Source organism: Camellia sinensis, chromosome 10 (genome assembly GCF_055761805.1).
Source record: "Camellia sinensis isolate YWXY chromosome 10, ASM5576180v1, whole genome shotgun sequence".
NCBI classification, from domain to species: Eukaryota; Viridiplantae; Streptophyta; class Magnoliopsida; order Ericales; family Theaceae; genus Camellia; species Camellia sinensis.
In genome coordinates this window covers 136,553,418-136,568,461 of record NC_138970.1, presented here as the reverse complement: position 1 = coordinate 136,568,461, position 15,044 = coordinate 136,553,418, and the positions used below count along the sequence as shown (strand labels likewise).

At 44.4% G+C, this 15,044-nt stretch overlaps 1 protein-coding gene across 1 annotated transcript; it reads left to right on the top strand.

The window, feature by feature from the left end:
- The first annotated feature begins 476 nt into the window (after positions 1 to 476).
- On the top strand, positions 477 to 902 carry LOC145800717 (uncharacterized). The gene has a single exon (XM_082890446.1). The coding sequence runs from the start codon at positions 477 to 479 to the stop codon at positions 900 to 902; it is 426 nt and encodes a 141-aa protein (XP_082746572.1).
- The last annotated feature ends 14,142 nt before the right edge of the window (positions 903 to 15,044 follow it).

Here is a 15,044-nt window from a genome sequence, read left to right as displayed (position 1 = left end):
TTGTTAGTACTATTAATACAGACCAAGAGGCCGCATTGAAATGGTTTGAACAGGAAAGGGATGTGAATAGTCAGAAAGTTGGAAAAGCCAAAGGCCCTGTGGGGAATGACTGTGATGTGGAAATGAGAATACTTACAATGGAATCGAACAATTGCCTGTCGGTTGCCAGAGGAATATGGTGGGAAGGTGATGATCTGCATCTTGCCCACGCCAATGAAGATTTGGGCTAAGACTTGCCAGACGACACTTGGTATTCTGAGGAAGTCGATCACATGACTAGGAGCGGGCGATACTTCAAGCCCCCACACCTGGACCAACCAGAAGCTTCCAGAAAGGACAAAGACGCTAAAAAATAGAAGGAGAAACTATTAGAGGAGGAGGCTATACCGAGGCAGTTAAAGAAGATCCACGCGAACATATCTATCTGGGGGTTTCTTATGGCTTCACGCATGCATCAACAACCTGTCCTGTGAGCAATGGATAAGGCCAAGCTATCTATCGACACAACTCCAGAGCAACTAGTTGGTCTTGTCTTCCAGGGAGGTGTTTCGCCATATTTGACCTTTTCGGAAAAGGAATTGCCACCCGAGGGCTCTGAGCATAACAACCCGCTATACATCTCAGTTAAATGTAGAGAGAAGTGGGTGCCGGTTGTATTGGTTGATATTGGGTCTGCAATCAATGTTTGTCCATCACACGTGGCCTATGCTATTGGCTTGAAGCTGGCAGACTTTGTACCAATAGCCCAGGTGATCCGGGCTTACGATAACACAAGCATAGAGGTGATGAGAACAGTTCAGATCAAAACACAGGTAGGACCGGCCCAACAGGATATCGAGTTTCACGTCTTGGATGTTCCAGTTACCTTCTACTTGTTACTTGGGCGACCCTGGCTGCACTAAGTAAAAGTTGTTTCTTCCACCTTGCATCAGATGCTGAAGTATAATCTTGGAAAAGGGGGGCCATTGTTTTCAAAAATTCATCTATACATCCTCCGCCGGAGGTCACTACACTAGTACTAGAGATTGTACACGGCGACGGGGATGTTTTCTTGTCCAGTTTTACCTTGGCTGAGGCCCGGATGGTACAAGATATCTTAGCTATTGATGAGGGGTGGTACGTCATTGCTCAATCAGTCTACCTCATGAACAAGCTATAACATATACCTAGGATGGGATTAGGAAAGAGCGACCGGAAGGGCGTTGCTGCACTAGCCAAAGTGCTGCATAACCCTCATGCCTTTGGCTTGTCCTACATGCCTACCAAAGAGGACTGGGTGAGAAAAGGGAAAGAAATGGCAGGAAGAGCCAAAGCTAAGCAAAGTGAGAAGCACTATGAGCTTGTACATAGACCAATTCGGGGAACTCTGAATGGCCGCTTTGTCCGGGAGGGGAAAGACTTCCCATTTTGCGGTTTTCTTGAGCCATGGTTGAACTTTGAAAAGCGGCGTCTACTCGGCTTTGAGATTTTCTTTGACCTACAGCTGCAAGAGGATGAAGTCACAGAGGGGCAGATTGACCTACCTACTGAGGCATAACGGAGTACAGAGGGTGAGTCCAACAACAGTGAACCTGAGATAGGAGTAGCACTGGCTTGTCTCCTTTCGAATCCTTAGATCAAACCGAAGAGCTTAGGGATGACTTCATCGTTTCCATGATCGGAGACCAATCAAGTGTGGACCCTTCCGGTGGTATTTTGGATGCATCTAACGCACCCTCTCTCATTTGGCAGCTAGAGGAGGGCTTTTTGTCCAGCAGTTCTGAATCAGGTAGTGAGTTGGAATCTGATTCCATAGAGTCTGTGGAGTCGGAATCAGATTCCAGTTCTTCTGAGCCAGAGTCCGGTATTCCTGGGGTTGATGACCCAGATGTCGTAGTTTTGTCCAGGTCGTCTTTCTCCTTTTCTTTTGAGTCGGTTGTAACTGAGGAATTGGATGAGTTGGAGGCTCTAAATGAGAAAGATACCACTTCTATTTTCGAGTACTTCTCTGTGCCACTTGTGTATTGCATTGATCATGATTTTCAAAATTTTGATAAAAATGACGAGGAAGGAATTCCTTTGGTTTTGAAACATTTGATTGATCGAGAGGAACAGAAGTTTGTAAAACCCCTTGTTGATGAAATCACTCCAATTAATGTGGATACTGAGAAGGATCTGCGTCTGGTCCAGATCGGGTCCACGTTGTCTTCGGAGGAACACGAGCGCTTAGTCGCTTTATTAAAAGATTTCAAAGATGTTTTCACGTGGTCCTACGAAGACATGAGTGGAATCAATCTTGAGATTGTACAGCATCAGATCCCTCTTGACCTTGAGGCCCGACTCGTCAAGCAGAAGCTTCGGAGAATACGCCCGGATTGGGTTTTGAAAATGAAGGAGGTGGTCACCAAGCAGTTAGACACAGAGTTTTTGCTAGAATTTGAGTATCCGACTTGGTTGGCCAACATTGTTTCGTGCCGAATAAAGATGACAGAATTCGGGGGTGTGTAGATTTCAGAGATTTGAACAAAGCTAGTCCAAAGGACGACTTTCCTCTACCGCACATCGATGAATTGGTGGACTTCACCGCAGGCCATGAGTTGCTCTCCTTTATGGATTGGTTTTTTGGGTACAAACATATTTTGATGGCACCTGAGGATAGGGAGAAGACTGCTTTCACCACGCCGTGGGGAACCTACTGCTATAGGGTGATGCCATTCGGTCTGAAAAATGCTAGGGGTACATATCAATGAATTGCAACCATGATCTTGCATGATATGATCCACAAAGGGGTTGAGCTGTACGCCGACGACATGATTGTCAAGTCCAAGGAAAGAGATGGCCATTACACCGCCTTGAAGAAATTTTTCCAACAGATTAGGGAGTATCGGTTGAAGCTGAATCCACATAAATGCACTTTTGGTGTCACAGCAAGGAAAATACTAGGTTTCTTGATCACATAGAGGGGCAGTGAGGTTGATCCTTCCAAAATCAAGGCCATCTTAGAAATGCCAGCACCGAGGACTGAAATGGAGGTGCGAGGCTTTCTGGGTAAAGTGCAATTCATAAGATGATTTATTGCAAAATTAACCTTGACTTGTGAACCACTATTTGGTCTCCTGAAGAAAGGAAAGAAATTCCAATGGAATGACCGATGCCAGTTTGCTTTTGAGCAGATCAAGCAGTATCTTTAGAACCCGCACATGTTGTTACCGCCAGAGCTGGGGAAGCCGTTGATTTTGTATCTGTTGGTAATCGACACAACAATGGGCTACATGCTTACGCAGGAATCTGAGGATAGAGTGGAGAAAGCCATCTATTACCTGAGCAAGAAGATGCTGAAATATGAGACCCGCTACACCCCACTGGAAAAGCTTGCTTAGCCTTGGTATGGGCTACCAGGAAGTTAAGGCACTACCTGTTATCTCACTCCGTATTTCTGGTTTCGAGATTAGATCCCATCAAATATCTCTTCGAGAAACTAGCGCTTACGGGTAGGCCAGCCCGTTGGTTGCTTTTTCTCTCTGAATTTGATCTGAAATATGTGACGCGCAAGTCTGTCACGGGGAGAGCGGTAGCTGAGTTCCTAGCAGATCACCTAGTGGAAGGGGATGAAGCAGTAGAGTATTCGTTCCTAGATGAAGCCATTTTACAGGTCGAAGAAGAGATTTGGACCATGTACTATGACGGAGCGTCTAATCAGTACGGTTATGGGATAGGGTGTTGCTGATAGCACTTGACAATTCCCATATACCTTTAGCCTTCAAACTCTAGTTCAAGGTATCTAATAACGAAGCAGAACACGAGGCATGTATCGTTGGATTGGAAGCCACCCTGGAACTAGGGGCGAAACGGTTGGACGTCATTGGGGACTCGAACCTTGTTGTGTCTCAAGCAAAAAGAGACTGAAAGGTTAAGGAAGATAGGATCAAAATCTATCACCAAACCCTGGATGTTCTGATTCCTAGGTTTGAGAAGCTAACCTTCACGCATCTATTAAGAGAGAAGAACAGGTTTACTGACGCTTTATCAACTCTATCTTCTATGATAGACATCCCTTTCGGAGTCCGGATGCGTCCAATCATTATTGAATAAAGGTATGTGTCGGCATACAAGTTGATTGCCGCAATAGATGAAGTGCAAGCTCAGAACCCCTAGTATCATGATATCTAGAACTTCTTAGAAAAAGAGGCTTATCCACCAAGGGCAAATGCCAAAGATAAAAGGGCAATACGGCGAATGGATGCTCAGTTTATCATCTGTGGGGTAAATTGTATAAACGGGGTCATCTGGGAATGCATAAGTTGTGCATCGATGTAGAAGAGTCGAAGCGCCTAATGGAGGCCATCCACGAAGGGGAGTGCGGATCGCACATGAGCGGAGTAATGCTAGCCCAGAAGATTCTCAAGCAGGGTTACTACGGATCAACCATGGAGGAGGATTGTATTGGTTTTGTTCAGCGATGCCACAAATGCCAAATTCATGCAAATCGCATGAACATCCCGCCATCGAAGTTGTACAACGTGACTTCACTGTGGCCGTTTTCAATCTGGGGAATTGATGTTATTGGGGTAGTTACGCCGAAAGGGTCAAATGGGCCTGAGTATATCCTGGTGGCAATAGACTATTTTACAAAGTGGGTCGAGGCCCAATCCTATGCAGTGCTGAAAACGTCGTATATAGCCAAGTTCATCAGGAATAACATTATTTGTCGTTGCGGGGTCCCGAATGAGATCATTTCAGACAATGGCTCCCATTTTAAGAGAGAAGTGATTGACTTGTTGGAGAAATACAACGTGGCTTTTCATAAGTCATCCACATATCTGCCAAAAACGAACGGAGCTGTTGAGGCCACCAACAAGAACATCAAACACATTTTGCAAAAAATGGTTGAGACTTACAGGGACTGGCCAAACAAACTGGCACCTGCCCTCTGGGCCTGCAGAACATCAATTTGGACATCTACTGGGGCAACTCTGTATTCTCTAGTTTATAGGATGGAAGCTATTTTGCCGATTGAAATAGAGGTTCCGTCACTGTGGGTTATGGCTGAGTGCCAGATAGCAGAAGCAGATTGGTAGCAGAGCAGGTTCGAGGAACTGATGTTGTTTGACGAAAGGAGGCTGAAAGCACTGTACCATGTCCAAGGATATCAACGTAGGATTGCCAGGGCTTTCAACAAGAAAGTTAAGTCCAGGAATATTAAGGAAGGGGATTTGGTGCTTAAAGACAACCAAGCTCCCATCCATGACCCTAGGGGCAAGTTCAAACCCAATTGGGCTGGCCCTTATATCATCAAGTCAATTTGGTCGGGTGGAGCCGTCATTCTTATGGACCTAGATGGCCTCGAATTCTCCCAACCAATCAACATGGACAAGTTGAAGAAATACTACCCCTGAGTGGCTCGCTAGGTCGAACACCCGGAAGGGCGACCTAGGCAAAAGTTAGAGCACAAAAAATTAGAAAGAAGAAAAAACTGAGCTCGCAAGATTGAAAACCCAGAAAGGGCGGCCATGGCAAAAGTTAGAGCGCAAAAGGAGAGTGTTAACACCCAAGTGAACCCGAGCCGAACTACATAAGGCTTGATTCCCATCTTCGGGATACATAGGTAACTTCATTCTGAGGCTCAGCGATAAACACCTTCAAACACAACTGTCCTGTCCTGTCCATGAGATTATTCAGGTCATCTTTGTCTTTTCTGTATCCAAGAGTTCGGTTGTGATCTTCACTATGAGAGCTGGTTACAATACAGTGCGGTGCTATTCAGACAAGGGGCAAATTTCCATTTGTTAGATTCGGGGTTGTACATCTCGAGGATAGATTCCATGTGTGTCAAGTTGTGGTCCTTATCGAAAATGGTTTTGAAAAGTTTTAATAAAAGTTGATTTTGTTCAAATTAATCTTTTTACAACTTAGACCATTTTTGGACCAAGAGGAAAATTTTCAGTGCCCACAACTTTAATATCATTGATTTCAATACGAAGTTCTCTAACTCTTGATACAAGTCAAAGTTGCTTTTTATTACATTCAAAAGAAAACTCGAACGTACAGATCAAAGCAATACACTTGGGGGCATAGATGAGTCAGGGGTTCCTGCGTCCCCTCCCAGAGCTTGTGGAAGCTTCAGATGCTAAAGTAGGCCCGGTTTACACTTCATCTTCAAGCCAAGCTATCAATTCGCCAGATAAGGCGCAGTTGAAATTGGAAGCGGGAGCCAGAAGTTCTCTTGTTCTCCATGCAATGGGATATTGAGCTAGTTGTGAGCCTTGGATTAGAAATGAAGCCGAGTACTTTACTCCTTCTTTTGGGTAAATCTGGTCCTGTACGAACTGACGCCTGAACCAGAATGGGAAATAAAAGATGTAATGTGTCAAGCCACAATCAACCGAATGCCAGGTTGCCAAGACATGCTGTAACTCATCTCGAGTAGATCAAACCAGGGGCAACGCCAAACAATGTCAACAGCAGACTTGTGGCACATTCAATGGCACTACCATCCCTCAATCGGGAAATCAACTAGCTGTTGGCAAAAGAAATAGCCTTGTACTGAATATGTAGGGCAAGAGTCCACTACCTTCAACCTGTCCATGAGCCATATTTGGAGAAAGAGGAAAAATAAAAGAGATTAAAGAATAAAGAGGTGTATGTGGAGAGAAAAGCGAGAAAGGGCTTTGAGAGAAAAACAAAGCATGAGTGCCGAGTGATGTGAGAAACACATATGAGAAGGGTGGGAAACATTACCCGCAAAAGTAGTGGACTTCCCACAAACTTGTTTGTCTCTCGTCGGTGAAAGGCATCCAAGCCTATCAAAGTCTCGGCCAGTGCTAAGCCAATGCATCTTTTGCCCTCTTTTAAGCCTCCACTTCGACCAGTCGGACGCTAGACCCTTTGAGACCGGGGGCAAGTAGAAAGTGTGCCAACGTACACAAACAAAGGGCATGTTGTCGAAAACTCTGCCAAAGACGGTCGCGACGGTCGCCGCGGTCACCGGTGTCAGAAAACCGATGAATCAAACTGGGGATATCCAGCTCTCCGTTGTGAACCAATGATCGAGCCTCATGCAGGGTAAGCCCGCACATCCGTCCTAAAGCTTGGATGTGGCCGAAACGGGACTGGGTCTAGATTTCCTCATCATGTCGGGATTCCATCAGAACTTGGAATTCTTCAATTATTGGGCACATCTTTTGCCCCCCAAAGCTGAAAACATGTGTAACCGGGTTCCAACACCTAGCCGCAGCATGTAGGAACATAAAACACAGTGGAGAATGACTTAGCGGGAATAGTGCGTTTATCTCGAAACCCCAAAAATTTACTTTTTTCGAGCTATCTAGGGCCGCTATCCATTCTCGAAGTCTGCTGACAGATAATATTTCCATTTTGAGAGCAAACTATCAAGAACTTATGTGTCTGCTAGGAAAGTAGCATGAGAGTCTTATTTATAGAGTTTGGGAAGCAGCTGAGCATGATACTTGGGCAGCACTGACCGACATCACACCATTGGCCGGCCGTGCATCAATGATGGCCGACCATGCATCAGTGAGGCCCGGCCAGGTCTCAGTGCTGGCCCAGTGCAAGTCTGTTGCAGTGAAGCCTGGCCTTTGTATGGATGAATGACAATTGTACTTCTGGATCTTGTTTTTCTTATATTGGGTGTTTGTCAGGTTTTTTGAGTTATTTTCATTTTATTTTCCGTTATCGAGTTGTATTTTATGTTTTGATTGATTGTAAGTTACTATCCGGTTCATGAATCAATCCGAGAGCAAGGCATTTACTATTCCAAAGATTGCAAGAGCAAAGGTAATGTAAAGATCACGATGAGCAAAGAAGCCATTCAACAAAACTTACTTTTCATATCTGTTCGGCCCAACTCCGATCATTGTTTTGTACAACCAAAATAAGAAAGCTTTTGAAAAATAAAAAAGGACAATTTGAAGATAGTTTTATAAACTACCTAACAAAACAAAAACAAAAGCAAAGTAAAGCAAAATCAACAGCGCCATCAACAGCCCATCCTCGTTCTCTTCCTCTGCGGCTGTGGAGGAGGCGCATCGTTGTCATCACTAGAGCTGCCCGACTACAGGTTCATCTCCTCTCCCTCATCCTCTAGGGTTGTAGACCCATTAAAAACTCCTTGGAAGGTGAGCGCAACCGCACACGGCCTCTCCCCCTATCAGCGTCTCCTCGGCCTCTCACTAGGCCCCGTCTCCGCCGACTGGCTGTGGAAGGTCCTGCAGGCACTGCTGGCATCGGCTCAAGCTGAAAAGAATACCAGATATCAAATAGAGTGACTTGGAATGTACAACATGGTAATGACAGTAAGCTACACACAGAATGTACCTCAATCTCGTGGGTGATTTAGGCAATCTGCCTCCTTCGTACCATGATAAGTAGTCTGTCAATTGTTCGAAGGAGCTCGTCACCATAAGCTCGAGGAATCTGCAAAACAAAGAAAATTGAGAAAGGCAGATAGAAGTAATTGAACAGTAAATAGTGATGGTTGAGAATAAGCTAAAGTGCAACATGGACTAGCATAAAAAGAAAATGTACATGCTCGATGCCAGGGGCAAATACAAGTCTGTGGTCTCTCTCCTCAATGGGCTCGAGCAGGATCTGCTCAATCACTCCATCTGGACTCAAGTACATAATCTCGGTAGGCAGCGCAAACAATCTAGGAATGGGGGCGGTGGCAGGTGCACCTTCAGTAGGCGCATCACCAGCTCCAGCAGTAGGGGCAGCAGCAACTGTTGGTATAGCACGAGCTACGCCTGGGGTAAGAGGAGCCATCACCCGAGTGCGCAGGAAAATCATGAAGTCACCGGGCTCATGGTGACGATCGCCGTCCTCATCTATCATCAGAAGGTCCAGGTCGGGACTGCCCTGTAAATCATCTACAACCCTCATGCTAGCAAAGAGGGATGTGGAACATCAGGGCCAACACGTCCCAAGTCTTGTGGATGAATCTCTCCCCCAGGTAGTATGCTCGACCAAAAGGGCCCTCAAATAGGATCCTTAGTGTGGAAGCATGCCAGGCAGCGGTATAGGTCATCCTCGACTTGTGGGGAATGCCTGCCCAAGGGTGCCAATCGACCTGAGAAAATTAGTGTAGTGTCAAAATGGCAGTACAATGTCAGAATTAGTGTAGTGTTAGAATGGCAGTGTAATGTCAGACTCAATGCAGTGTGGTGAGAGATTGTTAGTGCAGTGTCGAAGTCAGTGCAATGTGAGAATGGCAATGGGGTACAGTGCGATAGTACAACAGTATAAGAAATGGTGCAATACGTGATCTGCTGTGATAGTGTCGAAGAAACGGCAAAAATATGGAAAGTTGCGATCCACAAGGTGACGCCACTCAAATCGTGAGTTATAGTACCAAGAGCGTGGTACGGACAACTCGATCAGCCTCACTGGAACCGAAGTCAATAAAGTAAAGTAGGTGTAGACCCAAAGCTACAAATCAAAGACAGATAGATGGCATGAGAAAATAGATCAAATGAATGCAAAATGCAACAGTGAATAAGATATAAAGTGCATCAGAAAGGTGAATGCAAGATGTACCTCCCAAAACCTCCAATAGCCGCCAAGTGAATCCTCCTTGCGGCAAGAAATAGAGCTTATATAATAGTACAGGGTGGCTAAACCTGCGCCGCCCCAATCATAATCCGTTATCTGAGGAAGATGTACCAGTGCCCCGAGGATGTACAATCCTACGGTATTCTCCCTGTTTGCGAACAGGGTAGTACCGAGGAGATATGTCAGAAAGCCACGAGTGTACTGAGCAACCTTATCTGCAGTAGCCGGTTGTGTACCAGAGAAATGGTCATAAAACCAGCTGTAACGCACCATCCCATGGCTAGTGGTGTTCGGAATCGCTTCGAGAAGCTGGAGTTATGTATCTCTTCACTCAGTCATATCTGAATAAAAGGGAATTGAGCCGCCGACCCCAACTCGCAGGCCGGTCAACATCGAGAAATTATATGGGGTCAATGTCAGCTCCCCGGTAGAAGAGAAGTAAAATGAGCTGGTGGTGTCCCACCATCTCTCTACCAGGGCCCCGTAAAGCAAAGACTCAGCCCTCATCTCTATGAGTCTGGAACAAAAGGGGCCGAAGCCGGCAGCATCCACCAAAGTGCAGACCTCCGTAGGAAGCCGCTCGTATCAGTGCCGAGGGCCGGAGATAGAGCCGTAGCCGCCTCTCCTGGCAATCACCTATCAAATGAAAGTTTTATCAGTGTATGTGCAGCATGGGTAAGTGATTTGTTCATCAAGTTCAACATTTCAACATGTGTGTAAAGTAAAATACAAAGTAAAATGGGGAAGCAGTTGTGTACCGTAGAAGCGTCGGCAGAGAGATGCTCCATGGGCTCCCGCAGCAAGGTATCCTCATCTGGCCCAGAAATGAAACCCTCAAATCTCAGGATACCGCCAGGAGGTGGCACGTGTGTGCGTGGACGGTATGTGGCTGTATCACAAGGCCTCTTGGCAAGAGGGAGTAATGCAGCGCTTCCTCCACCTCCACGTCTGCATCGAGGGTTGCACCAACATCTACGGCAGGTTTTGGAAGGGGGACTTCGCCACTGGCCATGGAAAATTGAAGAAAAGTGAAGGGCATGAGTGAAAATCGGTGAAATTCTAAATTTTAAACCCTAAGAGAGGGAGAAAATGGAGAAATTGTGGAAAATTAAAAGGGAACGAGAAAGTTTGGGCAAAAGTGAGAAAGTGAGGGAAAAAACCAAGAGGAAACTAAAACTTCAACCAAAACGATTTTTAATCGTTTCAAAGTTGGGGAATCAAGAGGGTTTTCAAGAAAATTTTTGCAAGAATTGTTGGGTAATTCTAGGGGAGTGAAAATCTAGAGAGAGCGGGGCTTTAGAGAAGGAGTGGGATGTTTTTCGACCTAGGATATGGTCCAAATGAGGTTTTTTTTTATTTTATAAGTAGCCCCGGGTTCGGCTTTTACCGAACTGCCCTTTGTCACTGCCGAAGCCCGGTCATGCATCATCGAGGCCAAGCCGGCCTTTGGTGATTTCAGTTTTGCTTCTGCTACTTTTCTTTAGGTTTGGCAATTTGTTTTGTTTGTATGTATTGTTGGTCGCTATTATTTTAATTCTGTGTTATAATTGTAGGTTTTAATTTGGAATTTTAATTTTTGATTAATTTTGAGTTTTGTGAGAATAAAGAAATGAATAAAGAAAAGAAAAAAGAAAAGAAGAAAAGAAAAAGTGAAAGAGAAAGGAAAAGAGAGTTAGAATGGTAAAAGAAAAGGAGGAAAATTTGGAGCATCTTAATGCGTTTCAACCTCAACAAATGCCAAGCCTGCATTCCAGATGTACCTACTCGAGCCACGTCATTTCCTTATCTCCGCCCCAAGATTGTCAGAGTGGCAATTAAAATAGCAGGTTTTACCCCTTGTCGGTATGAACAACATGTATCCTTTTGAGTTGAACATGTTGTAAAGTCTGCTGAGAGGTAAGGCGGAGGCATCGGAGTACGTATGTGATTCCCTTCCTGCCCTTAAATTTTGCATAAAAAAGTGCTCCTATCTCATGCATAGAACATGCTTATTGCTTTCACTATAGAATCTTACATTTGCTCTCGAATTATATATAGAATATGCAATTCCTATTTGTTACATATGCATAGAATATGCACTTCTTCACATTTGCATAGAACATGCACTTCTCGATTTGAGCATGGAACATGCTTCCAACTATCATGCATAGAACACATTGTCACTACGTTTGCATAGAACATACATTTTGTACTATTGCCTTGAACATGTATTCTAATGTTGCATAGAACATGCTCCGGTTCTCGTTGCATAGAATATGCTTCTGTTTTGTTTCTCGCATGTTTTGCATAAAACATGTCTCTAACATTTTGGTCTCGGTTATTTGTCTTGCATAGAACGTGTATGCTTATTGTATTGTACCTGTTATGTTTCTTTCTTATGCAGGCACGGTATTGTATGTGCGGTTCATTCAAAGCTGGTGCAACCAAGCAAGTTTGTATGTACATTCAAAGCCGGTGCGACCAGACGATATTGTATGTATAGTTCATTCATTGGAATTCTAGGTGAGATCATTCTTGTTCCTCGAACACCTTGTTTTGGTTAAAAGCATTTGGGTGTGCCCCGGTGTTTACACCATTCCCTTCGGTTAGAGACATTTGGGCGCGTCCTGGTGTTCTCGTTGCCTATTCCCCTCTCGCGTGCGATGCATTAGGATGCCTTTAGTTAGAGACATTTGGGCGTGTCCTGGTGTTCTCGTTGCCTATTCTCCTCTTGCGTGCGACGCGTTAGGACAGTTTCGGTTAGAGACATTTGGGCGCGTCCTGGTGTTCTCGTTGCCTATTCTCCTCTTGCGTGCGACGCGTTAGGACGCCTTCGGTTAGAGACATTTGGGCGCGTCCCCGTGTTCTCGTTGCCTCTTCTCATCTCGCGTGCAACGCGTTAAGACGTTTTCGGTTAGAGACATTTGGGCACATCTCGGTGTTCTTGTTTCTTATTCTCCTCTCACGTGCGACGCGTTAGGACGCTTTCGGTTAGAGACATTTGGGCATGTGTCGGTGTTCTCATTGCCTCTTCTCGTCTTGCGTGCGATGCGTTAGGACGCTTTCGGTTAGAGACATTTGGGTGCGTCCCGGTGTTCTTGTTGCATTTTCTCCTCTCGCGTGCGACGCGTTAGGATGCTTTGGTTTAGAAACATTTGGGTGTGTCCCGGTGTTCACACCATCTCTCCTTTCCTTCCGCGTGCAACGCGTAGGAATCTTATTTGACGCCTTGAGTGCATCTGTGATTTGTGTTATTCTTTGTCTTTCCTGCGTGAAGCGTAGTTAAGTTTACATAATTTTCTTACATCCTTTCTGCATGAAATGTGGTTTGGTTTGTGATTCTGACGCGTGGCGTGTTTACTTACTTCTGTTTATGTTTGAGATTGTTGTACCTTATGTCGCATTTCTTTGCATAACATTTGCATCTAGATGTTTCATTACAGCCACATTGCATGATCATAAGTTATGTTTTTGCATCGTACATATCATTTGCATCTTGCCTCATAACTACACTGGTTTGATTCCATGCAAAGGGATACGTAAGCAGCCTGCGGGCGCGACCATTTTTAGTTCATGTCTTGCTTTCTTGTCCAAGTCTTGCGACTTTGTCAAAATGGGTCATCTTTGGGTTTTGACATTCACTCTCGTCATTTCATGACTTCCAAGTTCTATCAAAGAGGGGCAACTGTAGACACCCCACTTTTGACTGCCCGCGAGACCTGGACGCTCCGTTTGGTGCACTCAATGATGAAAGTTGAATTATGAATTTGCAGCGATTTGGAATCAATCAGGCTCTAGAAATAACCTTAAATCTTCAACATTTACTTTGTTTGAACCAGTGAGCTTTATTTTTGGACCTTTTCCCTTCATGAGTAGAGTTTGAGCCAAAAAATAGGGGAGGCCATCAAAGCTCGGCTGTGCATTAGTGGTGGCCAGCCATGGCTATGAATGGCCGTCGGTCTTCGATGACGATAAACACTGTTTTGGGCGGGAGGCCGCCAGTTGTCCATTTTTGAAGATATTTGACACATTTTCAGCTCAAATTCTATAAAACCAAGGCTCTGGGATTGTTTTGAGGGTTAAACAAAATATCTAGAAGAGAGATATATACCTTGAGAGCTTTGACTCCTCATTCTTCCATTCCAAGGCATCCTTTGAGCTAACCTAGTTTGCTTACACCACCACCACACACCATACACAGCCTTGTTTGATCATCCTAAGGCCTTGATTGATCTTGAGGAAGTGTAATTCAAGCTTGAGAGTGCATTGAATTTGAGTTTGAAACTCTAAAAGCAAGCTAGCTTCTAGAAAGGTATAAGCTTGTTTTTCTCTTTCCTTGCTTACATTTTTGTTCTCTACACCATCATTCTTGCTGTTTTGGTTGTTTTTGAGCTCATTTGAGGTGTTGGAGTTGAGTTGGAAGGGTTACCAAAAGGGTACACCTCTATTTCATAACCTAAACTCTTCTCCTTTTCACCCTCTTTCCTAGGTATTCATACTATTTTTCAGAGTTTTGAAAGGCTAAAATATGCGGTTTTGAGGTCCAAAAAGTGGAGGGGTTAGCCACCTCTCTTTAGGCTTGCTTTAATTCTCTCATATTTTGCTTGCTTTTTTTTTCCCGCTTTTGTAGTGTACTTTCAACATTGTTTTTAGCCTCTTAGGGGGCTGTTTTGGAGTTGTCATGGTCTTCAAATTGTTCCATGCTTTGGTTAGTTCATGTGTTGTCTCATATATTGCATGCATGGCTTATATTGTATTGTTTTAAGCTTTCCTTTGCTCTATTTGCTTGTTGAGAGTCTCACCCTAAATAATCAATCAACCATCTATCATTTGTATTCGAGAATGATTTCAACCAATCAAGGTTGCTCGAAACATGTAAGAATGGCCTACACTTGATGGCTTAATCTCTTAGGGGCTTCATTGTCAACGGTGTAGCCTTTCTCTCATGTTTTAGAGAGACCTCTCATTTGACGTTACTTTTTGTTTAGAAGACTCTTAACATTACATTTGGACAAATGGACTAATGAATAACAAGGCCTAATAAAATTGGTTTAAATTTTGGTTCAACACATTTAAAGAAAATGGCTTGAAAAGCTTGAACTTGGCCAGACGTTATGGTAAGCTTCTTATGTCAAGTGCCATAATGCATCAATTCATGGTGTTTTTGATGTCCTTGATGTGTCTTAACTTCCCTTCTTTGAGTTCATTTCATGACCAAAAGGGAGGCGTGGTCCATTTGCATTACATTCATTGATTTTGGTCCAAAATGTCATCCAAGATCATCAAGCGATCATATCACTCATTGATGGTTTTAGAGTCAATCCCAACCTTCTCTTGAGGTTTTCCTATGACAGAGAAGGAAGGGAGGACAAACAGAGCTTGAAAATGCTCTATCTGTACTGATTTCACCTCAGAGCACAAAAACAGAGTTTACACCAAATCAATGCATGGCCGACCCTCTGTGGGCTCGGCCGGCCATCAGTAATGCACGGTCGGCCCTTGGTGTGTGGCTAGCAATG